The sequence below is a fragment of the Stenella coeruleoalba genome (genome assembly GCF_951394435.1).
Source record: "Stenella coeruleoalba genome assembly, chromosome: 7".
Taxonomy (NCBI): domain Eukaryota; kingdom Metazoa; phylum Chordata; class Mammalia; order Artiodactyla; family Delphinidae; genus Stenella; species Stenella coeruleoalba.
The window spans coordinates 60601515-60627684 of NC_137153.1; the positions used below are offsets into that span (position 1 = coordinate 60601515).

At 37.6% G+C, this 26170-nt stretch overlaps 1 protein-coding gene across 3 annotated transcripts in view; it reads left to right on the forward strand.

Annotated features, from left to right (window-relative positions):
- Nucleotides 1-26170, forward strand: part of MPDZ (multiple PDZ domain crumbs cell polarity complex component) — a 779300-nt gene that overhangs the window by 605271 nt on the left and 147859 nt on the right. For 2 of the 3 annotated variants that reach the window (XM_079926366.1, XM_079926365.1), the window contains exons 32-39: nucleotides 78-170; nucleotides 6690-6867; nucleotides 9922-10032; nucleotides 17734-17896; nucleotides 19670-19866; nucleotides 21004-21095; nucleotides 21300-21390; nucleotides 23526-23606. In XM_079926366.1, the coding sequence (XP_079782492.1) occupies nucleotides 78-170; nucleotides 6690-6867; nucleotides 9922-10032; nucleotides 17734-17896; nucleotides 19670-19866; nucleotides 21004-21095; nucleotides 21300-21390; nucleotides 23526-23606 (1006 nt within the window). Of the gene's footprint in view, nucleotides 1-77; nucleotides 171-6689; nucleotides 6868-9921; nucleotides 10033-14539; nucleotides 14639-15381; nucleotides 15454-17733; nucleotides 17897-19669; nucleotides 19867-21003; nucleotides 21096-21299; nucleotides 21391-23525; nucleotides 23607-26170 lie in introns of all 3 variants that reach the window. The other variant, XM_079926367.1, reaches the window with a different exon arrangement.

The window sequence follows — 26170 nt, forward strand, 5'->3', positions numbered from 1 at the left end:
ACAGTAAAGTACATACAAGACAACCTTGCATGGCTTTACTAGGATTTGGGAGTACTCACTGTGTAACTCTTTAACAGAGACATTCCAGAGCTACCAGAGCGAGAAGAAGGAGAGGGGGAAGAAAGTGAACTTCAAAATGCAACATACAGCAGTTGGAATCAATCCAGGCGGTAAGAACTATTTCTGTCTTCCACCTACTCGGTGTTTAAAGATGGGGAGGGGTGGTTTCAAGTATTGGATTACAACTTGCTACTGTGACTTTGAGCAAGTAGTTTAATATCCCTTACCCTCCATTTCTACATGGGCACAGTGGAGAAGATAATTTGTATCACACAGGGTTAAAACTAACATGTATTTGAGGATTTGACACATAGTAGGGACTAAATAAAGTAGAGAAAATTAGGCATAGGTAGTTGGAATATTTTTTGTGGAGTTGATCTTAGGTAAACCACCAAATGTTAACTTGAAATTTTTCTAGCATTTGTAGAAACTAGATATTCAAGCATATATATTCAAAATGTGTGTGTAAGCATCTTATCATAGGCTGCAGTTATTCTAACCCATGCTCTTTCTAGAACGAATCTCATATATAATAGAAAAGACGACTTCCCTAAATCTGCTCGGATATACTACTGTGTATCACCAAGGTGTATTTTCATGTTCCTGCTGAGTAGAATCAGATTAAGTGTAATAGGAATTTTTTGAATCCCGATTATGGACCCAGATGAGAGGCAGGTGATTTTGTGAAAAACAGGGAAGTATAAGGCATAAATACTGCCTTTAAGGAAGTTATTATGCATTTGGGGAGGCAAGATATAGAGACGCACAAAGTAATTAAAGAAAAATGTAAGGTATTTTGCATTAAGTGTAAAATATAAGTAATCGTTGGGTACTTTCTCTAAACAGATTTAAAAGTGACCATCACAAAGGTGCCTTTTACATAGTAAATACTTAATATTTATTCTACAATGAATAAACAAAATTCGAGAGAGAGAAAAATTTCTACTCTGCAGATGTGTAGTGCAGTTTTATGAGTTTCCTTGCTCACCAATGAGCTTGAGGCTACAGCCATCACATGTAAGCATTCTCTAGGTCAAATCCTGTTCAAAGTATAGGAAACCTTTTATGTTGCTTTCACGAAAGACAGTAAGCATTTTCAGCCATCTAAAATGACTTTTTGATTTGAATTTTTTAAAAACTGTTTAGACTGCTTAGAGAAATTAAGGTCTTTCTACATTATTACCCACATTGAGAATATAAGTGGTAGATCTGTGGCAGAAAAAATATTATAAGATACTAAGTTTCTTGTTTATTTGAAGAAAGAGGCAGAAGTAAGTTAGAATTATAAATATTAGATGAAATTATATATCTATCTTTATGTATATATACACACAGTGGAATGTTACTACTCAGCCATAAAAAGAATGAAATTCTGCCATTTGCAGCAACATGGATGGGCCTAGAGAATATTATGCTTAGTGAAATAAATCAGATAGAGAAAGACAAATACTGTATTATATCACTTATATGTGGGATCTAAAAAATAAAACAAACAAATGTATATGCAAAACAGAAACAGACTAACAGATATAGAAAACAAAGTGGTTTTGTGGTTACCAAAGGGGAGAGGGAAGGCTGCAGGGACAAATTAGGGGTAAGAGATTAAGAGATATAAACTACTATGTATAAAATAGATAAGCAACAAGGATATACTGTATAGCACAGGGAACTATACCCATTATCTTGTAATAACTTTTAATGGAGTATAATCTGTAAAGATACTGAATCACTATGCTGTACCCCTGACATTAATATATGTTAAAGCAACTGTACTTCACTTAAGAAACATTTTTGAAATAATAATTAAATTTTTAATTTAAAAATAAATAATAGAACCTTTTAAATTTGGGGGAGAATTCAATATCATAATGCATGTAAAGTCCTTAGTACGGTGCCCAGTACAGAGTGAGCACTCAGTCAGTGTCGGTCTTAGCAGCATCTTCATCATCATTACTCATAACAACGAAAATAAAGCATTGAACGCAGGAATCATTATGAAATTTTCTTATGAGAAGGGTGTAACTTATGGACCAGAAGATTTTTATACTTTTATCCTCGATTTTAGCCTTCACGTCAGCCTAAGAGGTGTCTCTAAAGGCAGTAACTAATTTACAGAGAGGATATGTCTGCTTCCATAAATCATAAAGAAGATACTCCGCCCTCCCTAACCTACATAGAAGCACTAAGGTATTTTGGGGGGAAAGTTCATAGAAGTTCATGAGGAAGCTTACCAAAAGAGCCAGAGCTTTTAGTAGATGAGGAACAAGTGTTATGAATATGCTTTACAACATTGGAAACCTGCTAGGACATTTTTTCATGCAGTCAAGAAAAATTTACTTTGTGTGGAAATAGAGAATACTTTTTAGCGAAGCGTAAATTTTAAGATTGTAAATAATCTGTGTTACACTTTTGTGTGATTTTCATGTACAGGATTGTATCATACTGTATGTATCATTTTCCAGCTTACTTTCCTCTCAAACCAGTGTCTTGGAGATCTATCATGTTGATACTTAAATATCTAATTCATTCAGTTTATTTGTTGCAGTGCATTTCAGTATATGAATATACCACAGTTTATTCTCATTGATATTTGAGTAGTTAATTATTATTATAATTCTGTGTAGTAACTATATCTTATTTTCTTATATGTATGGATGAGAATTTATCTAGGTGTATATCCCAAAGTGGAATTGCTGGCTTATAGATTTAACTGTATTATTTACTAGAAGTTGTCAAATTGCTTTTTAAATTGACTATACCAATTTTTTACTTTTATTTCCAATATATAAGAGTTTCCTTTTCCCCACATCTTTGTTACCACATCATATGATCATTTAAAAACTGTTTTTGTCAACCTGATGGGTAGAAAATGGTAAGTTATCTTAGTAAACAATGTATAGGTATAACAGCATTGAGGAGCTGGAGTACATTTGCTCATTTGTCGTATAAATTGAATATTATACCTTGTTGACATTACTTCAGTAATCGTAATTATAATCATCATAATAAGAGTAATCAGGGATTTATTGATTGCTTAGTATGTCCCAAAGCTTTGTGTTGCACGTTACATGTATTCATGAATGTAATCCTCACCGGAGCTCTCTGATGTCGAGACTCTTGTTGGATCCGTTTCCCAGCTGAGGAAAGTAAAAGAGAGACTAAAGAAGTTGCAGAGGGTCACACAGTTGTTAAGGAGCCTAAGGGCAGGACTTGAGTCCAGGAGCTCTTGGTTCTAAGTTCAAGCAGCCTGGCCTCAGAGCTCTGTATTACCTTTGCTTTTCTGAATTTCACTCTTTTTTAAACCTGTGTTCCCCAGAAAGGCTGCCGTTTTTCTGTAAAACCAGCTCTGCACATGTTCTGTAAAGTTTTTCTTTTATAGGTCTCTTTTTTTTTCTTTCCACGGAACGTTTACCATGTTCTGCTCCGTGAATCCTGAGTCTGGTTCCTCAGTGCTGGGGTCCTTTTGGCAGCTCTGGCTTTGGTTATCTGCTCTGATGTTTTGAGGAGTTACAGCCTTTCCTCTGAGGAGTGGATCTGAAACCACTTTACTGTCTGTGCCACATCCTGAGGAAGCACAAGGTGCTGGTACCCAAAGGCAGTTTAACCTCTCTGTGCCTCTTCCCTTTGTAAACTGGGGCTGACAAGAGTATCCACCTCATAGGAGTGATTTGAGAATTAAATCAAAGTGTATGGAACTCACTTAGAGAACAACGCTGAGCACATGATAAGCCCTTAATAAGTGTTTGCTGTGCTGCTCTTTTTAGTATTCGGGGAATCATAAGAGCCAATCTCTAGTTTACACCAACCACAAAGAGCCCTAGGAGACATTTTCTTTCATTCTTTCTTTTATTTTTTTTTTTACATTTTTAAAAGAAGAGATGGGCTTCCCTGGTGGCGCAGTGGTTGAGAGTCTTCCTGCCGATGCAGGGGACACGGGTTCGTGCCCCGGTCCGGGAAGATCCCACATGCCGCGGAGCGGCTGGGCCCGTGAGCCATGGCCGCTGAACCTGCGCGTCCGGAGCCTGTGCTCCTTAACGGGAGAGGCCACAGCAGTGAGAGGCCCGCGTACCGCAAAAAAAAAATAAAATAAAATAAAAAAAGAGCGAGGAAGCCCCATCTATGTATTTTGGATTCTTAAATATTAAACACAATGGCTAACTCTGCTGACTTTAATACTTTGCCATTTTACCTTAGGAAATGGAAGAAGTTGGTTCTTGTCTTTCCCAGAATTCCTAGAATGAAAGAAAATGATGAATAGGATTTTAACTAGTTTAAGCTATTCTCACAGATTTGTTAAGATCAAGAATCATGGTGAGATCCTTTTAGACTAAACAGTAGATCTCTAGGATCTTAGATTTCTAATAAAGAAAAAAGTGCTGACCAAAGAAAATGTGGGTTTCATCATCTACCTTCATGTGACTAGTTGCCTGCCCTCTCACTCCACCTGTAGTACTCTTTTATCCCAGTCTTTTCTTACTGTGACCTCCCTCATTGCACAGGAGTCCTACCTCCATCCTTTCGTTTCCTCTGGGAGCACCTCAAATGCCAAGTTTGAGTGCATGTGGACCGTGCTTTCTTCATTTATCTGATGTCCAGTGTCAGCTGACTCCCTTCCTGCAGCTGGGAGTAGACTGTACAGTCTCATTACCTATCTCAGAGCTTTCTACTCGGTATCTCTGTTTGCTTCCAGTCACCTGAGCTGCTCCTTCGTCTTGGCCAGACACCTCGCTGCAAATCACCTTATTCTTATATCCCGCCTTTTCAAAAGACACGTATTTTCAACTCATCCATAACTCTGACAGCTATTTGCAATTATCAGATAAGAGTTCATGTGGTTATTATGTGGGTAGAGGAAGTACATTCAGGACACAGGCAGTAGCAAGCGCCATGGCCCGAAGGCGGGAGAGCATGTCTGATGAACCTAAGGAACGGCAAGATGATATTGTAGCTGGGTTGGAGAGAGGAAAGTGGAGAGCTGTGAGGGATGCATTTAGAAGGTGGTGATGGGATCAGGTCACGGAGGATCTTGTTAGCGCTGCTAACAAGAACTGCTCTTCTTGCGCTGACTGTTAGTTTCTAGATCTGTGTTGGCAAGACAGACTTCTACAGAGGTAGGCTTCTGAAACAGTGCATGCAGAAATGTTCTCTCTCTTGATTGGGTTGCTAAGCTTAGAAGGTACCATCTGTTTGAGGGTAGCTGAATTTTTTGATGTCTGCAGTATTAGAGCTTCTGGAAAATGGTCCTTTTACATTCATCGGTGCCCCAGCCTGGAGTATGAGTCCAATATTAACCTGTAACAAATCAGCTTCAGAAATACATTAGTATTTATCAGCCCCTATAAAACAGATAATTGGAAGAGTATTTAAAATGATCTTGTTTTACTACTAGTAAAACCTTAATAGATTGAGCAAATAATATTTGCAGAAATTAACATACGTAACATTTTATTCCTTTGAATTTAAAAAAAAGTGTTTCCTATTATAATTTCTGAATCATTTTTTAGTGTGTTAGGTCAGTGGCATTAAGTGTGTTTACATTGCTCTGTAACCATCACCACCATCCATCTCCGGAACTTTCTTCATCTTGCAAAATTGAAACTCTGTACCCATTAAATAGTAACTCCATCCCCCACCCCATGCATCTTCTAGCAGCTGCCATTCTATTTTATGTCTCTATGGATTTAACTACTCTAGGTACATCATATAAGTGGAATCATACAGGATTTGTCCTTTATTTCACTTGGCTAGCTTATTTCATTTAGCATAACGTTCTCAAAGTTGATCTGTGTCCTAGCATGTGTCAGAATTTCCTTCCTTTTTAAGGCTGAATAATGTTACTTTGTATTTATATACTGTTTTGTTTATTCATTCATCTGTCCATGGACACTTGGGTTGCTTCCACCTTTCGGCTGTTGTGAATAATATTTCTATGAACATGGCTGTACATGTATGTTTTCAGAACCTTGCTTTGAATTCTTGTGGGTATATACCCAGGAATGGAATTGCCGGATCATATGGTAATTTTATTTTTAATTTTTTTAGGAACTTCCATACTTTTTTCCATAGCAGCTGCAACATTTCACATCACTACCAACAGTGTACAAGGGTTCTAATTTCTCCATAATTTCTAAAATTTTTCCCTGCCAACGCTTATTTTCTGGGTTTCTTTTCTTTTTTTTTTTTTGATAGTAGCCATCCTACTGAGTGTGAGGTGGTATTTCATAGTACTTTTGATTTACCTAATGTTAGTGATGTTGAGCATCTTTTTATGTGCTTATGGGACATTGGTATATCATCCCTAGAGAAATATCTAGTCAAGTCCTTTGCCCAATTTTTGATCTGTTTGTTTTCTTCTGTTGTTGAGTTTTAGGGGTTCTCTAGATATTCTGGATGTTCATCCCTTATTAGATGTGTGATTTGCAAATATTTTTCCCATTTTGTGGGTTGCCATTTTACTTTTTTGATGAACAAAAGCTTTTACTTTTATTGAAGTCCGGTTTGTCTGTTTTTGGATTTGTTGCCTTGTACCTTTGGTGTCATAGCCAAGAAATCATTGCCAAACCCAATATTATGAGGGTTTGCCCCTATACTTTCTTATAAGAGTTTAAAATTTCATTTATTTTTTATAGGGTTGAACTTTGGCGAGAACCAAGCAAATCCTTGGGCATCAGCATTGTTGGTGGACGAGGGATGGGGAGTCGTCTAAGCAACGGTGAAGTGATGAGGGGCATTTTCATCAAACATGTTCTTGAAGATAGTCCAGCTGGCAAAAATGGAACCTTGAAACCTGGAGATAGAATAGTAGAGGTACCCTCCAGTGAGCTTTCTGTGCTAAAACTATTCACCTGGGCCGTCCTCTTTACCAAGGGAGTCATCATCTTTACACTGACCCAATATTAGAGTAAAATGTGTTTGCTGTTAAAGCATTTCTTTCTTATTTGTTTGTTTCGTCCATAATTTTTCTCTTCCGTATATGATGACAGATTATATATCTCGATGTAGAGATGGGTGTTTGGGGGTATAATCAACTTTTTAAAAAAACATTGGCACTAAGATAAAATAATTAAGTTCAGTTTAAAGAACAAAGCAAATTTCTTGGGGAAATCATTGAATCGTTTAAAAGTATACGTACACACACAGAATGTGTACATCATAATTAATCCCTTAAATGAGATTTTATTTCTAGAAATACTTAAATGTTGTTGGATGAGATTTTTTAAAGTGAGTCTTTTTAGTAAAATTTTTATGCTAAGATCCTATTGCCTTTTATATAAATGTCTCCCCCACCACCCCTGCCAATCCAAGCGTGGCTTTTCCTCCATCTCAGTGCTGTGCCCATTCCCCATCCATCACTAAGGGCTGTGTGTGTGTGTGTGTGTGTGTATGTGTGTGTGCACGTGTGAGTTGGTACGTACACACGTGTGTACGCATGTGTGAGTACTTTGTTATGTGTGAGAGAGAAGCGTTTGGTCAAACTGTACCTAATCCCTTAATTCAAAGCTAGGTTTAATATTTTAAATTAACTCTTCTCGCACGAGTCACTCATCATTTACTCAACAAATATTCCTGGAGAAGCTGTTGCATTCCAGGTGCTGTAACAGACTTTGGGCATCCCACAGTAAATAAAACACTGTGCCTGCCTGTCAAGTGGGACAGACTTGACAAGTGATCAAGTCACTTCAGAACAGTGTGATGAATTATTTGATCAGCATAAGCATAGTTTTAGTTTAGGTTAGAGGAAGGGGTAGCTGAACCCAGGTTTGCTGAGTTTCCAGGATTTAGAAGACTAAAAGAGACAACTTCCAAATAGAAACCGATCACTTTGTTATTATAACAACCATTATTTTTACTTTGTACAAGTGATTGTATCTCATTTTCTAAATCCATATAACTTAGGCACTAAAATGCCTTAATTGTGTAGAAGAAAGTTATCCATATCAGTCACAACTTTGAAATGAACATTTTGGGCATTGATCGATTTATTCCTTTATTGATTGTCTCTGAGAGTTGAAGAAGGAAGAAGATTGAGACTTGAGAGAAAGCAAGGGCCATGTCTGGTGTTTTGTTTTTTTTTCTTCTGACCATTTATAAGGAAGAATGATGGGCTTTTTTTTCTCTCTTCCTGCATCTTTACTTTTCATTAGATGATACCTTAGCCCCCTGTTAAAGGATTCTTTTTTAGTTATAGTACTACATAAAATTTCTAATTTAAGATTATCACAAGGCAGTTTATTTTATAGATACTTCACTATTGAATACCTTTGACCTAAGTAGAAAAAAGTAAGAAATGTTTATAAATTATTTCAAGAAAAGATTAATCATAGTTTTCACCAAAATGTTTGTTTCAGTGTATTAAGAGAGTTAAAACATCCCTTTCAAATTGAAAAGAAAGGATTTTTGCGTGTGGTAAAATACTGCTAAGCAACAGTTTGTTGAATATTGTTACGTGCAAGGGCTTTTTGCTGTAAATAAGGAGCCTTAGGCCTCTGTAATCCTGGGGATTCTAGAACATGTCTCTGCTAAGAGTTTCTGAAAATGTATGTAAATTAGAGACCTGAGAAGTATTCCATTCTAAGTATAGAGTTCTTTGGACTTGGGCAAAGATATTTAATGTCCTGTTAAATTTTCCCACTAATGGAATATATAGTAAACATATATACTTTTATTTTACAGAAAGTTAGAAGCCATTTTTTTTTTTTTTTTTTTTTTTTTTTGCGGTACGTGGGGCTCTCACTGCTGTGGCCTCTCCCGTTGCGGAGCACAGGCTCCGGACGCGCAGGCTCAGCAGCCATGGCTCACGGGCCCAGCCGCTCCGCGGCATGTGGGATCTTCCCGGACCGGGGCATGAACCCGTGTCCCCTGCATCGGCAGGCGGACTCTCAACCACTGCGCCACCAGGGAAGCCCTAGAAGCCATTTTTAATATGAACTGAAAGAGATGTTGTTATTTCATCTAAGTATCAACATGAGGGAAGTTTTTAATTAAATATAGTATATAATTCTTTTAAAAGTGATAATGTTCTATGCAGAGATCTAATAATTTTCTTTTTCAGAATTATGTCTACTCTGATTTTTCTATTTTGTTGTATATACCATTCTCTGGTAATTGGAAATGATAAAATTATACCAGTGTCCTATAGTTTTCTGGCAGGATTAGCATTTGGCCTTTCAAACTATTTTCCTTCCTATTCATATAGTGCATAAGCTGAGCTGATCATCACCAAGGCAAACCATGGTCAATAAAAAGTTACAAAATAACTTTCACTTTCAAGCTATTTACATAAGAATTACTAACAGATAAGCACAATTTCTTGGCTTCCAGCTCCTACCACGTCTACTGCAAAGATTCTTTTGCCAAACTAACCTTACCATAACCTGATTTTTCTGAACATCAGAATTTTGTTTTTAACTTCAAGCTTCCTGTACAGAGAGAAATACACAAAGCCTCACACACCCACTTCCCAAACGGCTCTGTAATGAATTGGAAGAAAATGTGTAAAGTGACTTTCACGATGAAAGCAGTGCTGCTAGGCAGTTCCCATATATTATTTCTTTAATGATGCTGATTTATTAATTTAAGGGAACAACTGGGCAATGTAAGGGAAGCAGAAGCAGAGCCTTCATTCTAATTGATTATTATTTCAGTTGATTATTGGAGACAGAAATCTGTGTCCAAAACAAGGGAACACAAGTCTGCTGGACAAATGAAAAGTCCTGGAGCCTCATGAGTACTCTCAATTATTTTTGAATCTGAAACAGATTTTTTAGGAGACTCACCCAGGATCCTCAAAACTCCAGATCGACAAATTGTTCTGTTGTTCTGTAGCTTCTTGAAATGTTAAGCTGAGGCCTTCCATTGCAGGTGGATGGCATGGACCTCAGAGATGCAAGCCATGAACAAGCTGTGGAAGCCATTCGGAAAGCAGGCAACCCTGTAGTCTTTATGGTACAGAGCATTATAAACAGACCAAGGGTAAGCAAACACAAAGGGCAAGGTAGGCATATCCAAACAGTATTCAACTTGGAATCTAATGTATCCAGGGCCAAGTTGTTTCTAGGACCCGAGATCGAGTCTTGAAATCTCAGGAGACTTTTTAGAAGTTTATTTTGCTTTTTTTTTTTTCCCATTGAGTTGTCCTGGAAATCCCTTCTACCATGTTTAACAGACACTTGAAGCCTGTTAAAAACACACAAGTAGGATTCATTGGTGGCTCATAGGCATCTAGATGGATAATTATTAGTGTTCACTCTAGTCATAAAATATTTAAGTTGTTAAGAGGGTTGTGGTGGAGTCATTCAGGTTGATAGTCTGTGACGTCTAGTCAAGTCCCTTAGAAGCCAGAGAGATTTCATTTTCTTCATAAATTTATTCTCTGGACAGAATTTCCAGTTTATGCAATCTCATGATTTCCTGTGCATGATCTTTAATGTATTTGTCTATCCCAGTGAACATTAACTTTCCACATGATGGATTTTGTTCAAGCTGTATGTTTATATCTAGTGATTTCATACCTGCTGTTTCCCAGGCATCATCACTGACTGTATAGCTCTCATTACCGTATAGCCCCTGGTGGACAGAGACCTACTAATGCATTTTACTGTCAGTCGTCACAGGTGAAGTGGCTTTAAAAAATGTTTTAGAAATTCTAAGCACATTCAGTGAATGTTGTTTATGAAGATACTAAGTGAAGCTTTGTGTATTCGATGTGTTGAAAATTATGAAGATGAAAATTATGCCAAGAGTTTAAAACTGTTTTTTTCTATTTCTTCTTTATGCCTCGGTGAAAAAAATAATATTTTCCTGTGCAGCAGTTCTTGAATATTTTGGGGCCACATACCCCTTAGAAAGTTCTTCACATTTATTGCAAAGTTTGCATAGTATTTCAGGAGTTTCCTAGATGTCCTGAGGCTCATAGAGAACTTCCACTTCTGGATTTAAGAACCCCTGTCATACTGATTCTCTTTGAAATACCTCCTTATTAGTTTTTAGGGTTTGTTGTATTTAGAAAGATAATGTTAACACATGTGAGGGAAGTGAAAAGAATCATAGAAAAAAGAATCATAGAAAACTTAAAATACATAATTTTATGTATAATACATTTAATTTTAATTCTTAAAATTAAAAATTTAAGATAGCAATGCTCAAGTGAACAGGTTTTTAGATGAGATCAGTAAAAGGAACTTGTCAATATTCTGTGCCCTGAGAAACAAAGTGACCAGATTTATCCTATTGGTTTTTCCCTTTGTTGTCAAGACAGGTGTAGCTCTGGTCTGAGTTCACTGTAAGAAATGAAATAGTAGTTCTTAATGTAAGCAGTTATCTTCACATCTGCAGTTTTTAATCATTCGGTTGTTGATTGTTAGGTGATAATTATCCATTCAGATGAGAAAATCTGCCAAATGGTGGGGCTGTATCATCTTGCATTCTTTTCAGATGCTATTCAGTTTGTTTAAATAACTACAGATCTTTCTACGTTTGTTTCCATTTGTTGTGTTAAACAGACACAGTATGATAATGTTGGTAAATGGCTGTTTAAGTTAAGTTAAAGCTATTTTTTGTGTGTGGCTGGGTTTTATTCCTTTTTTTGTTTTATTTTTAATTTCCAACTTTTATATCATTTAGTACAATACTATAAACTGCTGAATAGGATTCTCAGATTACTTTTGAAAAAACTACAAACATTTCTTTCAATGCTAGTCACATTTTCTAATGCACTAGGAAGATATTTTTCTCATGCACCTGGAAAATATTCCTATTTTATTATCTGAGGTATAATGAAGCCTGATTTATAGCAATTATTCCAGAATAAATCTTGCTTAGAATGACATGTGTAGTCAAATGATACGTGACAGGGTTTAGGACATGGTACCCTGAAATACGACACCTTGGCATATTGAATATTTAAACTGAAGTTATTTGAGAAAAGGCAGGTGCTGGAAAGACTCTGACCTCCCCCTTCTCTGCTGAAGCAGGTCCTAAGGCTCTCCTGAGAGGTCTTAAGGAAAGGAGCATCCTTATCTCCAGACGAGGAGGAATCCTGGGAGGAATCAGAATGAACAGGCCTTGCTAAGTTTCCCCCAGTTAACTACACTTAGCTCGTGCTGTTTTGTCCTATCATATTTTCTGTAACTTTCTACTCTTCGTAAGACCTCCTATAAAAACACTCAGACTTAACCATTTCTTCTGGTCTTCATTTCCTTATGAAGGCCCCATGTCATGCAAAACTTACGTTAAATCAATACACATGGTTTTCTCTCGTTAATTTGTTTTTCGTTACAGAGGTCCAGGCAAGAATCTACGACAGGTAGAGGAAAGATATTTTTCCTCCTCTACATACATATTTTGCTTTGGGAAATTAGAATTAATTTTGCATTTAAGATGAGATCTACTTTGTTTTTAATGATTTACTTCCCTATGAAAATAATGATGTCTCCAGGAGTCTAAAGGGAAAAAATTACACATACATAAGAGTCTCTTGATGGGAAACGTTTTATTTTTGGATATAATAAAGCTTCAAGAAAAACTTGTACATAGACTGTGAAAAGCCAGTCAGTCTCTTTGGCTCTTAAACTGTTCGAGAATTAGAACTTCCCAGAACTAGCCCTGATAATTCCACCAGTATGACACTTCAAACTCAGTCTGACCGCATTGTCGCATTAAAGGGTGGGTCCCACTAATACGGGCCAGAGGATGATTTTGCCTTCCCTGTGCTTCTTCTTAGTTAATAACGTTTCTGTTTTCATCAGCCCTTGGAACTATAAACACAGGTTTCATCACTGAGTTTTTAATAAGAGATATAGTCTGTTTCTATAAATCCTTCCCTCATAATAGAGTGATCTACTATTTCATTTGCTGTGCTCATCCTGTACTTTTATACTCTCCTATCAGGGCCAAATTCTAATCCTTAAGGGCTGCAAGTTGAAATAACAAAAAGCAAAGCCAAACAAAAAAACCAGAGCTCTTTTTAAATATTCCATTTCTTCCCATTATTATTTTGATTTATATTGTTCTACAGAATTATAAAGGAAATGTAAAACCTGACAATTCCATGTGTGAGGATTAGAAATAATCTACTTTCCATAGCATTGAGTTACTTTGCCTAGGATTGTGTTTTTAATCTCTGCCTAGTCATTTCTTCCACCTTAATAAATGGTCATGTTTTTTGGCATTTGTGATCTTTTTTGTAAAGCAGGAGTTTGACATTTTAAATTGAAAAGCAGAGAGAAAGTTGAGATGAGCAGAAATGTCAGTGTGCCCATTACTTTTACCCATCTTCCTTCTGTAGGAAAAACATTGCAAGAAGAGCAGATTGAAAGGGTGATGTGGCATAAGCTTTAGTGCAGGCGTATTGAGTGAGGATAGTCTTTGTAGAGTGTTCTCTCATACAGGGTGGTGTCACATGACAACCTCTCCCTACTCTTGATGCTTGCCAGTAGGGCTTTTTTATAGAGAGAAGTAACACAAACATTTAGTTAGAGCCAAAATGAATTTTAAACGTCTGCAATTTCCCCTGAAAGATATAGTCAATAAAAGAAAAAGATAGCAGTGTGAAAAAAGAGAAGAATTTATTGTGCTAAGGAAATTACTTTTCTTTTTTTTTCCTTTTTTTTACTCTGAAAATGCTACATTCTCTCTGGCAGTCATCCTGCCTGTAATACGTATATTCAGCTGCAGTAGTCCAAGCTCAGAGCATATCACAGGCGAGCCACAAAACCTGTGTGAACACTGTAAGGCAGGACTTCAAAAATTACCCAAAGCCTCATAAATTCCCCAGTAATATGGGAACGTTTATAGGAAATTTATATATATATATGTTCCTAGCTCCACAAAAAGTGGGCAGAAATAGAGACCACCACTGTACAGCAGGTCATTTCTTTAAAAATTGTTGATTTCATTTTTTAAATTAAAGAATACTGTTGATTGAAGCAAACTTAATATCGAGTCAAGGTATGAAAAGTTTCCTTACTGGGAAACAAGATAACAGAATACTGAAGTTTACCAATGGACTAGCGGACAGATGTTTAATTTGCACTCTGCAACAGATAGACTCTTTTTTCTTTGTTTTACCAAAAAAGCATAATTTGCTTTTAAGTGTAAATGAAAACCTTTTATGGTTTCAATTTTGAAGCATGTTTACTGATATGCATGGAGCATGTGTTAATATAAGTGGGTGAAATATATGTGCTTCTCTGTCGGTGATAGTGAAGACACTCAGTGAAAACAAAAGAAATTTGGGATCAGTTTGACAGACTTGATTCCTGTGTGTTTTGTGACCAGATTTAGATTTGAGTGTGGATTCAGGTTGCTAGAGGTAAACCCTGAGTTCTACGCTGTTTGATAAGATGTTATTAATTAATTATGAGATCTGACAGGATCTAGTGTTGCACAGTTATTTAAATCAGCAATTGCTTTGTCCTTATAAATGAGTTGTTTTAAGTACATTTCTTTTGCGCTCAGCGCCTCTTATGTTTCCTTTTAGAAATCCCCTTTGCCTTCCTTGCCGCACAACCTTTACCCTAAGTACAAGTTCAGCAGCACTAACCCATTTGCTGATTCTCTACAGTTCAACGCTGACAAGGTTGGATAATGACCGTTGTCTTGCCATTGCCTTTTGCCAATGTTTTGTTCTTTGTTGCTACTGTGCCTTTGTCCCAGTTCAGTGTTTACTAAATTTGGGCAAGGATTAAAAAAACAAAAAACAAAAAACTGTGTGTTTGGAGTGGGCATGCAAATCCTTTCTTAAGCACATTTTCTTGCCAGAACCTATTCATTTTTATAGCTGAAATTACATGGCCCTTCTGAAGAGTAAGGGAGAATCGTGAGTCCAATGCCTTTCCTATATTTTGGTGTGAGTTGAATTTTCAGATACATAAATTTTTGTTAGTTGCTAAATGTATGAGCTACTTTCACACATAATTTCTTTAAAAACCTTGTATTGGTTTAAATTCTTCTCAGACTTATACAAGGTAGTCCTAAAAGCTCTTCTGTTAGTTAATCACTCCATACATAATTGTGTATATGCAGGATTTTGTTGAATATTCATAAAGTATGTCCGTGTAAATGCCTTACGAGGAAACATGGAACTGTTTCAACATTTGTAAATCTATACTTGGATATTCTCATATTCTGATGAAATTATAAATCCAAAATTGAAACAAAAACTTACAAGAACTTGTATACTATAATTTGATCGTGAAAGGAAGAAAGCTGTTAATTTTTTTCAGGAAGCATTTTATGAATATTCATTGGATTTTTCATGTTATTGTAATATGGATAACCAAAGATGCTATATCTGAAGGAATATGTTTTCTGTTACTGTAGGCATTACAGAATTCAAGTAGAGTTCTCTTCCGTTGTTCCCCAACTAACCCTTTTGCTCCCACACCATTTAAGGTTTGTCTTAATGTGAAATTTTCACAAGTAAGTGGGTGTGTTACAGTGTGCTGTGTGTGTACGTTATACTTGTGTGCATACATGGCATGGAATGATTTCAAGTACACTTTGCATTTTTGCCAATGAAGGCTAAATGGTCTTTGTTAAAGAGTTGTATTTTCACTGGTAAATTTTAAGAAGTGTCAACAGCAAGCTAAATTACATGATCTCAGTAAGAATGAGAGTATCAGGGGTAATAAAATAGAACACCTAGTTGCCCCTTTAGTAAATGTAGGCTTGTATTGACTTTATGATTAATCAGTTATGTTAGGGCACCATTTGAGTTCATTCACAGTACGAAAATGTTCTGCCTAAGTAAGATTCTGAATAGTTTTTAGACAAGCAGGTTTTGTTTGTTTGTTTGTTTTTAAGGAAAATAACAGCTCAGAAAAGTTATGCAGAGAGTAAGATCTATAAAATATGCATCCATAAATTTATTAAAATTATGGCAAGTTTATATTAGATTTTGTTCCACTTTTTAAAAATGAAATGGGCTTAATTCATGTTTTCTCACATTTTCCATTGTTAGAGAGGTAAATTTTTTAAAAACTTTTAACCAGAAAAATTCTAAATTACATGTTCCTTCCTACCCTAGTGTATTTAATGAACCTCCATTGGATTAAATGAAGTTTTTTATTTGTCTGTTTATATTTATTTGTACATTTGCTAATTTGAGAGTTTTATGGCACAACACTTGGGAGGATAACAAGGATTCTGTTTCCATTAGTAGTTTTTGTCTGTTTGGCCAATGGTATGTAAACCAAACATTTTAATGCAGCAGATTCTGTGACTTGAAAAATCTGTTGCCCCTAAGTGTCTAAAAATCAGCTCACCTGTGCTTTGCCGGAAAAATAGTAATTCATGTTTGCCAGGATCATTTTTGGGGTAGCTTAGCATCCAAAGTGTTTTCTGAATCATCAAAGAAAGATCACATTCAGTGCCCTGTAGTTTCATTTTTAGGTATATTTTGATTCTTGACATTAATTATTCTTAAGTATTTGTACATGCCTGTCATTTAGTGTGTTCTCTAAGAAATATTTCTTAGTGACAATCTTTTTCCAGATATACACATATAAAACAAAATAAGGTATATCAGAGGGATTTTTATATAGGAAAAAAAAAGGTAAAACAAAGAAGGAAGGAAAAATGTATGTTCAAGGCATCAGGGACAGCCTGACCGCAATGTTGGAACTTTAGCTGGGTATCTCTGACCCTTGAGTTAGGTACTCTCTGTCTTAACTGTAGAAATTGGAGGAGACAACATGATATAATGGAAAGTGCATTGGATTAGGTTAAGAATTAAGCAAAAAGAAGTCTAGTATCACTGGGTGATTCTGAACAAAATCTTTCACATCTCACAGCCTTGGGTTATTAATCTGCAAAATGAATAAATGAATAAAATGACTTAAGGACCTTTCTAACTCTAATATTCTGCTTGATAATCTATAATATAAAAATTTGATCAACTGTGTTTCAATTAAAGAAAAAAAGAACCTGATGATACCAAGTCCTTTTTTTTTTTTTTTTGAAATAAGACTTGTAGCCCTAAGTGACAGCAAATATACCAGCCAAACTTGGGGTTTGTATGAAGTATTCAACCCTGTTTTCCCATTTTCCTTTAGGGCTACGTTGGTAAGGGGCCGGTGGTTTTGTCCCTTAAAACCAGACCCCTGAGATCTGAATTTGTGTGCTCTTTACTAACAGTCTCCCTGATAGATGAACCCTGCATGTGCAATGCTCATTTTCATGAATTTGTTACAAGTCAGTTTGAGAGAGGATTCAGGAAGAAATAAAAAATTCCTTAAATATCTTCTCACTAACAAGCTTTGAACTGCTTTGCTTGATTATATGATTAACTTCATTAATTTTTTTCTAGTTTCTTGGAAGCCTTTCCTAGACCCCCAAAATCTTGCCCAGATAACTTTCGAATGAGCATATTTTTTCCAAAAAAGCAAGTTTGTACAACTTTTCATCTTATTTAAGCCTTTAATTCTTCACCTTAAAATACCATATAACCATTTAATGGATTGTGCTCTGAACATACTATTTTGTTTAGTGTATTTAAAGTTTACCTGAATCCTTTCTACCATTTTTTATATATGTATATTTTCCCATTATTTAATATGTGAGATATTTTAAAGCTACTCTTTTTTTTTTTTTTTGACATTGCAGACTTATTTCTTTCCGTTGAGTCTTCCTTCCTTAGACTGCATACCCACTGCATTCTTCTTGTTCCCACAGGCTCCCAGTCAGTCAGAATCCGAGCCAGAAAAGGCTCCGCTGTGCAGTGTGCCTCCGCCCCCTCCTCCAGCATTTGCAGAAATGAGCGAGGATCATGCACAGTCATCGGCACGTGAAATCTCAGCAGATGTGGACAAAGAGGATGAGTTTGGTTACAGCTGGAGTAAGTTGTCTTTTTGAAATGCATTGACTTATAAGAGGTATTAAAGTAGCTCTGGGTTTCTCAAGGCTTATGTCCTGGATGAGTAAGTACGTTTCACCTTCGGTTATACATGCTGCAGTTTTGTGTGGAAAAAACTGCTGTTCGTCATACTTGAATACACACATTCCTGAGACATGAAATCATGTTCTTTTTTTAAATCTGCATCCCTGTTCAAGCCCACTTTGCCATTTGTATGAGAGTTAAAAAGGACAGGGCGCTCTTTCAGAAGCTGAACTGGATGAGCCATCTCTTGGTCTCGAACAAGTCGTCACCCCCCTCTAGGCCTCAGATTCCTCACTGTAAAAATCTATTTGTTGTTGCTGATGGAACAGCCTTGATTTTAGGTATTTTCTGTACTAAGATGGTAACATAGTATAATTGTTGAGATACAACCTTGGGACATTTGGGAAGTTGTTTAACTGCCTCTAAGTTTCAGCCTGGTGATATCCCCCTTTTTAAAATTCAGTTCCTACATTCCCTGTTGCTAACAGTGAATTAGATAATGTTTGAGGGGCCGTAATGATGCACAGGAAGCATTCGAAGGCAGCTGTTATTAGGATCATGGGTGTATCTCCGTTTCCTAAGGAAATAAGCCATTTTACAGGGAAATATTAAGCTCAAAGTTCTGTGTCAGTGCTTTAAAAAGTTTCATTTAAAACTGTAATTATTTCTTTCAAGAATACTACAGTATATGCTCTTAGGAAGTACAGAGCACAAAATTTGTGCTGCTAAGATTCAAGAAGGAATCAGGACACAGCAATTTATGAAATTGACGCAGTTAAGAATCAACATAGAATGCATGACATTAGCCAAATAGTAATGTTTTCTAAGAAATGATTTGTAAAGTTTGCTCTTTTCTCAGTGTATTTCTAATGAAATTAGAATGTTTTGCTAATCCATCAGGGTGGCCAGAATGTACTCTGAGGAAAACATCAAATGGAATGTTCATGTGTTGCCATGTCACAGCCACCCCAAAACTTAATGGCTTAAGAAAACAAGTTATTATTAACCTGTCAAGGTGCTGTGGTTGACTGGGCTCAGCTGGGCTGGACCTCCAGGATGGCTCCCTCACGTACCTGGTGATTAGCGTTGGCCACTGGCTGGTTGTGCATCTGGGCCTGGGGCACCTACCTGTGGCCTTGCCCTCTCAGATTAAAGAATAAACTCTACCTCTTGAACACGTGGGATGTGAGGTATGAAAGGTCTCATTCAGTGACAGCAGGTACATCAGTGTGTGTGGCCTGGTGGCTCTGTGCAATAAGAAGGCCCATCCCCTTTATTCTGGATCTTTGTACCGAGCACCACCCAACATGATGTGACATGTCATATAGATTTCCCTGTGGAAGAAAAGCTTCCACTGACCAGTAGAGACAAGTCCTCTGGATGTTCTGTTCTCTGCAAATGATAAAGTAACTTTCTGTTTTAATCACAGTCTTTTGAGAGTTTGTTAATGTGGATCACTTCTTTGGGCCTGACCACCCCAGGTGAACTGATTAATCAGATACTGTGCTCTGCACGCTGGATGCAGAGAAATTCCTCAAAGATTGGGTGCTCCAGGAAACCAGTCTTGACGCCCAGGCCGCCAGTCTATTTAGCGTTTTCTTAACTGCTAAGGATTTCATTTTGGTACAAATATGCCCTTATGATGCCATCCTAAATAACCCTCCATAGTAAAGCGTTTGGCTGTGAATTAGCTCTTACTATCTGTGGGTTTTTTGTTCTTGTTGTGTGTAGAAAATATCAGACAGCGTTATGGAACCCTAACAGGCGAGCTACATATGATTGAACTGGAGAAGGGTCGTAGTGGTTTGGGTCTGAGTCTTGCTGGGAACAAAGACCGGTCCAGGATGAGTGTTTTTATAGTGGGGATTGATCCAAATGGAGCAGCTGGGAAAGATGGTCGGTTGCAGATTGCAGATGAGCTTCTAGAGGTAAGTTCTTGTGGAAAGCACTGAATTTACTCTCGCTGAATTGGTGCAGTGGAACCATCAGTTTCCGGAAAATCCACCCGGGTCTCATATGATGACTGAGGAAACTACCGCTTCTCTAATAAAATAGATACATTGCAGCAAATTTGGCTCTAGACCAAATCTCTACTAACTGCAGCCCACGTTCCCATTAACTTCCATTAAAAGGTTGTGACTATATAGCACGAGAAACAATTTTTGCCCCAAGACAGTAATAAAGATCACACTTCAAATACATTTGTTTTGTGTGCTGCATTTTTAGTAGGAGCTTTTGAAAAAACCAAATGGCCAATCATGCCCTGGTAATGAGACTGATCCACTGAACCTTCTAGGAGTTGAATCCCTAATGGTAGACGTCATGGGGGTGGGGCGTGGCGGGGTCAGATTTGAGGCTAAATAACAAACACAGTAATTCAGCCCGCCGAGCAAAATAAACTTGTGGACCATACTTTACAGTATTAGAATTGTGTTTGCTTGATTTGTCCGTCCTCGCCTCCTGTAGGCTGGGCTCCATGTGTCTTTACGCTGCTTGAACCATGCCTCGTGTGTTTCCCTGTTGGCTAGGGAGGCTCAGTCAGCAGTGGCTAAATGACAGGATGATTGGCAGTTTCCATTAGGTACTGTGCTGCTTAAGCACATTCTGCTGCCTAAACCCTGAATCCCCTGGCACTGCTTCTCCCAGTGGCCTATTCCCAGGCCTTGAGTTTTGAGATTAATTAGGAGCCATGACAGTCAGGGCCTTCCCAGGATGATCTGTGCGGGTCACAGGTGCTTCCACAGAGCCCCTGCTTGGTACAAAGCACTCTAGAAGCTTGTCGCCTGCCTGAATACTGTCCTATAGTCAGTCCAAGTGGTGTCTCTTTAGTCCATGGAGATCAGACTACATGCATGTTATTTTAATGTTGGCTTTAAACACGAGCTTTTCTTTTCTCACCATCAAAGTCAGGTTCATGTTCTAGGAAGAAAAATATATATAATATTTTAAAGGGAGAAACAAATGTGCTTTTCATTAGATAACAAATGTGCTTTTCATTAGATAGGATGATCAAAATGTGTGAAGTTAAAATTCTAGGTTCAGTTAATGATATTTATTTCTCATAGATCAATGGTCAAATTTTATATGGAAGAAGTCATCAGAATGCTTCATCAATCATCAAATGTGCCCCTTCTAAAGTAAAAATAATTTTTATCAGGTGAGCATTTTTTCTGGTTTATTAAATATTTTTCCTTCGCCTTTCAATTCTTAATTCTTTTGAATGAAAATAAAACATATATAAATGTGTGAGTGTTGTAGTTCCAGGTCCCAGAATTTTCTCTAATAATCTGAGTCTTCAAGCTAAAGAATGAAAATCATATGAATGCTCATGATATGATAGGTCAGTGCTTTTTTCCTTTAGAAGTAAAGATGCAGTGAGTCAGATGGCCGTATGTCCTGGGCATACAGTGGAACCTTTGCCTGCTACCTCAGAGAATCTTCAAAATAAGGAGGTATGTAGCTTATGCTTGTTTTTCTGGGAAGATTTGCTTGATACACCACTTATTAATTCAGCTAACAATTATAGAACTCTTGCAGGGATATAAAAGATAAGTAAGACATAGCCGTGGCACCCAAGATGTTTATACCCTAGTATAAGAAACACTCATGTAAATAAGCACACCGCTTACATGAAGGCTACTAGTAGAGTCTGCAAAGGGAATAATGAAGGTAGAAAAGGAGTTGACAGTTTTACCTCTGGAGGGAAAGCGAGAGTAAGACTTCATAGGGGAGGTTACACATGAAGTGTATATTGGAAGTAGATGACTTGGGGGCCATAAACATTGCAGGCAGAGCACGTGGATTGAGGACTGGCCTGGAGGCTCTGGCAAGTGAAGAGAATTGATAACTGCAGAGTGTTACTAACGGTGGGAGACAGGGAATGGGTAGGGTCGGATCATGGGGATCATGGTGCAGACTTTGTCTTTGAGGCCATGTCTTTGCAAATTCAAAGAATGAAAATTATATTTTTAAAAACTTCTCTGGAAATGGTGCAGAGAAAAATCACAGGTTGCAGGGCAGAGAAGTTAAGTTAAAGGGAGTAGGAACATTATTGGAGTAGTTCAGGGGATAGATAATGAGGGCCTGAACAAATGCAGAAAAAAAAAGAGAGAGAGAAGAAGTGGTTATGTCAGATATTTAGGACCCAAATTGGCATTACTTCATCCCTAACTAAATATACTCAGTGAGGAAAAATGACTGGTTGATAATCTGTTTATCCGACAAATATTTGTGAGTATCTGCCTTGTAATAGGTTCTGTGTTTTGGGCTGAGAATAAACTGGTGAATGATGCAGACAAGAGGTATGAGGCTTCCAGATATCTGACTTAGTGACTCGATAGATGGCTAACTTTCATTAAAATAAAAAAGAGAAGCAGATATTTGTAAAAAAAAAAAAAAAAAAAAAGTAGAGAACATTCTCTCTGAGGCAACTTAGGAATGAAGTGCCTGTTGGAAAGCCTGGTAGGAGTGTCCATGCAGACGTCTGGTGTAGAGTTTAGAGATGAATCCCCATAGATGCCGACTTGGGAGCCATGGGAGCTGAGGCTCTGGCCTATGGCGAACATTTAGAGAAGAGGGCCCAGGTCAGAAATGTGTAATATCAACAGTAAGGAGGAAGGCTGACAAAGAGAGGTCAGAGATGAAGAAGAACCAGGCGGGCATGTTGCACAGCAGCTGAGGAGAGCCCCGTTGAGAAAGGGTATATTCCACAGCCTTGAATACTGCAGGGAGCTCAAGTGAGAAGGTGAATAGAGTTCTCTGGATTTCCCAATTAGGAAATTATTAGTGATTTTGAGAAAGCAAATGATGGATAAGAAATTAGGAAAGATGAGGCAATGGCTAGAGGGTGACAAAAAATTGAGTTTTTGGGGGGAGTTTTGTTTTGATTTGGACATGCATTGGATACATGCTTAGAATGATGAGTAAAAGGAGACAGGAGAGAGAGAAAAGCTTAAAATTAGATGAACCATGATAACTATCAGTGGGAAAAGGCATAGAAATGGAAACGCTCTTCCCTAAATTAATATCTATACATTGGGTTTTTCTGTACATAAGATGCAGAAATCATTGTCTCATGCTGGTGAACTACCTCACTGATCATAATGGTGAACTGAGTCAAGTGGTTTTTCAAGATTATAAGGGAGAAAAATTTATTTTCCTATGAGTTGTACCAAATATGTCCCTTAAGAAAATGGATTTTAGTAATTTTCAGGTAAAACATTTAATAGCTCCTAAATACACTTGATGACCAGCACAGTAAAGCATAGTGAATGGTGCCTCTGCTGGTGTTCTGTGTTTCAGTGCTTGCACCGTTTGGAGCTGGGTTCTTGTTAGATAGCACTGTGGAGTAAACCCAGGCAGTCTTGAGGAGCACCTTGTGTCTTTGTGCTCCAAAATAATTGCTGTCTAATCACACCTCATTCGTATTTTAAAGAGAATATAATGTTCATAAATGTCATGAAATAATAAAATAGTAATAAGGAATTACAGCATATGAAATAATTTTGTTTAAGTAGTCCCTGTATTTAAACAAACAAAACTACTTAACACTCAGTTGCCTATTTTGTCATTTCTTTCCCTCTGTCAGGCTGAACCGAGTGTTACTACTTCCGATGCAGCTGTGGACCTCGGTTCATTTCCAAACGTGCAACATCTGGAGCTTCCCAAGGTAAATCTGCTTTGAATTGGAGTGAAATGATGTGACCTCCTTGACACTGGTGTTTTAATTCACTGGTTCTCAAAAGTGGGCTGCATCAGCATCACCTGAGAGCTTGTTAGAACTACAGGTGTGTGGGTCCACCCTGACCTCCTGAATGAGTAGCTTTGGGGGGTGCCCTCGCATCTTGTGTTTTAATAATAAACCTTCTCTGTGATGCCAGTGTGCACTAAAGTTTGAGAACCACTGTGCTAATTGATACTTGGGCAGGGACCCAGCTTTTCCTGCCTTTATGATTATCCCAAGGTATGACATTTAGTGATCTCTCCTTTGATTTATTTACCAAGGACCTGCTATGGAGGAAATAAAAAGAATAAAGAAACGGAAGTTATTGTCTTTGTCCTTCGTGAAACCGAAAGCTCAGATAACTAGAAGTCTCACCGATAGGCATCCCTGAGGTATTTGCTTTTGCAAAGATCTGAGCCTTAGGTTCAGGTGACCACTTTAAAGAAGTGGTTTGTTGAACAGATGTTGAACAGCACCTGTAAATGTTTTCAAGTGCTGCAGGCTTATGCTGGAATGCAGGTGGGCAGTGGATGAGCAGAGTAGAAGCAGAAAGAGTAGTGACCTGCTCAGGGAAGAGGAGAGGAAGGGAGGAGGTAGTGTGGTGGGATAGAGGGATTGAACGTGAAATGCTGCAGCAGAAAGGGGTGCTTGCTCTGCAACTCCCCAGCTCCAGGGCGTCCCGAGGCAGTCTGTCTGAATTGAATCTTTGTTTCATCAGGTCCAGACTTCACACATTGTGTGGTCTTGCTTTGCCTCCATTTTCTTACCTATAAATTGGAGATGATAGTATTACCTCTGATAATACTGTAATTATAAAGATTAAGTGAGTTGTTTATAAAGTGGTGGGCATAAAGCCTGGCATGTGATCAGATTTTGTTAAGCATTTAGTGGAAAAAAATACTGTGACTCTTCTTGGTTTGATTTCTTTTTAAAAAATAACTACAAAAATGGATTACTCTGGTCTTATCATATACGTTTAAGAAAAGTCATCGTGGGCAGTTTGTGTTGTGGTTAGAGGGAAAAGAAGTTATTAAAGCTTTTTCTATCAAGAAGTCCATACACTTCCATTCAAGAATCCCTCATTCTATTGCCATTTAAGAGAGAGTTGTTTGAGGCAGCAGTGGGAGAGGGGACTGGATATTCTAGTGGAAGTCTGAGTTTGTATAAAGGAGTACGACGAGAACGGATGTTAGGTAAACAACCGGCAAATGCCGTCTGTACTTAGTAAAGTACTTTTCTGACTACAGTTAAGTGAATAGACAATAATAGAATCAAATCTCAGAATTGAGTACATACAGTCATGGTAGATATAGAGTATTACTTATTCAAACGAATATTTATTTGTGGTAGTAGGAAAGAGCATTGGTGTGGAGTGTCCCAAATAGAGGGTAGCTCAGTTTTTTACATTTGGCATCAGCATTGAGACTTGTCAGTCTCATAGCACGTTGACCTTCCTCTTCAGTGTGCCTGATTCTTTGACCACTAGATCAGAGTTCGGGGTTTCAAAATGCTGGCAAGTTTAGGCACTTTATCTGAAGTCAACTTGATTATATCCTGTAGAGTTATAAGTAGAAGGAATGTGTGTGTGATAGCAACACTTTTGCATAGTGTATCAGGCTTTTAAGCCTTTTCTTACTACACATGATCCTCACAGCAAACTTGTAGTTGGCAAGAATTATTTTCCCTTTTTTTGGAGATAAGAAAATTGAGGTTAAGAGATAGGTTAGGTAACGTATCCAAATTTCTAGAGCTAGCCAGAAAGGAAATTACAGCTGAGCTCTGCTTTCCCTGAAAGCGTGTGATTTTCTCTGTATACACGTGAAAAGAGCAGTGGCAGAGAGGATGCACAGTGACAGTCGGAAAGTCGTCAAGCATTAATCATCATTGCAAAGCCACAGTGTTGATAATCTTTAAAATGGTGGTGAAGGCTAATCTCACTGTCGTGATCTTAAATGTCTGGTGGCCACCTTTGCTCTCATGTATACACTTCAGAGAAACCATGGCAAGATTCCCTTTTCTCTCTTTGCTTTCCATCTCCCTAGGTGCAAACTCTAATGAGAAAGGTTGCTAGCTCTAACCAGAATGAAATGTGTAAAACCCTATGGTAATTTTGTTCACGTAAACATTAAGAAAAGGTAAAACCCAATGTTATGGAACACTTGGTTTTCATTAAAAAAAAGTGTGGAAAATATAGACAAAAGTAGGTGTAGCTCTTCTAGCTTTGGCAGGTTTTCAGTGCAGGTCTTTGGGTTCAGAGTTAAGAGAATTTTCACTCTGCACCACATCAGAACACGAGTATTTGAAGTAACCAGTCTGGGTATTCAGCCCCAGAAAGGACAGCATGTGAGCAGTCATGGCAGTCTGTCTGCTAAAGGAGGGAGGACAGCAGAAAGGGATGAAGGGGCCAGTGTTAGTGGTTATCTCTAAGCTGTAGGCCAGAAAGAGGAAGAAGGAGGATATTTTGGTGTTGAATCACTTGGTTAGCCAGTTACACAGAGCTAAATTCTCAG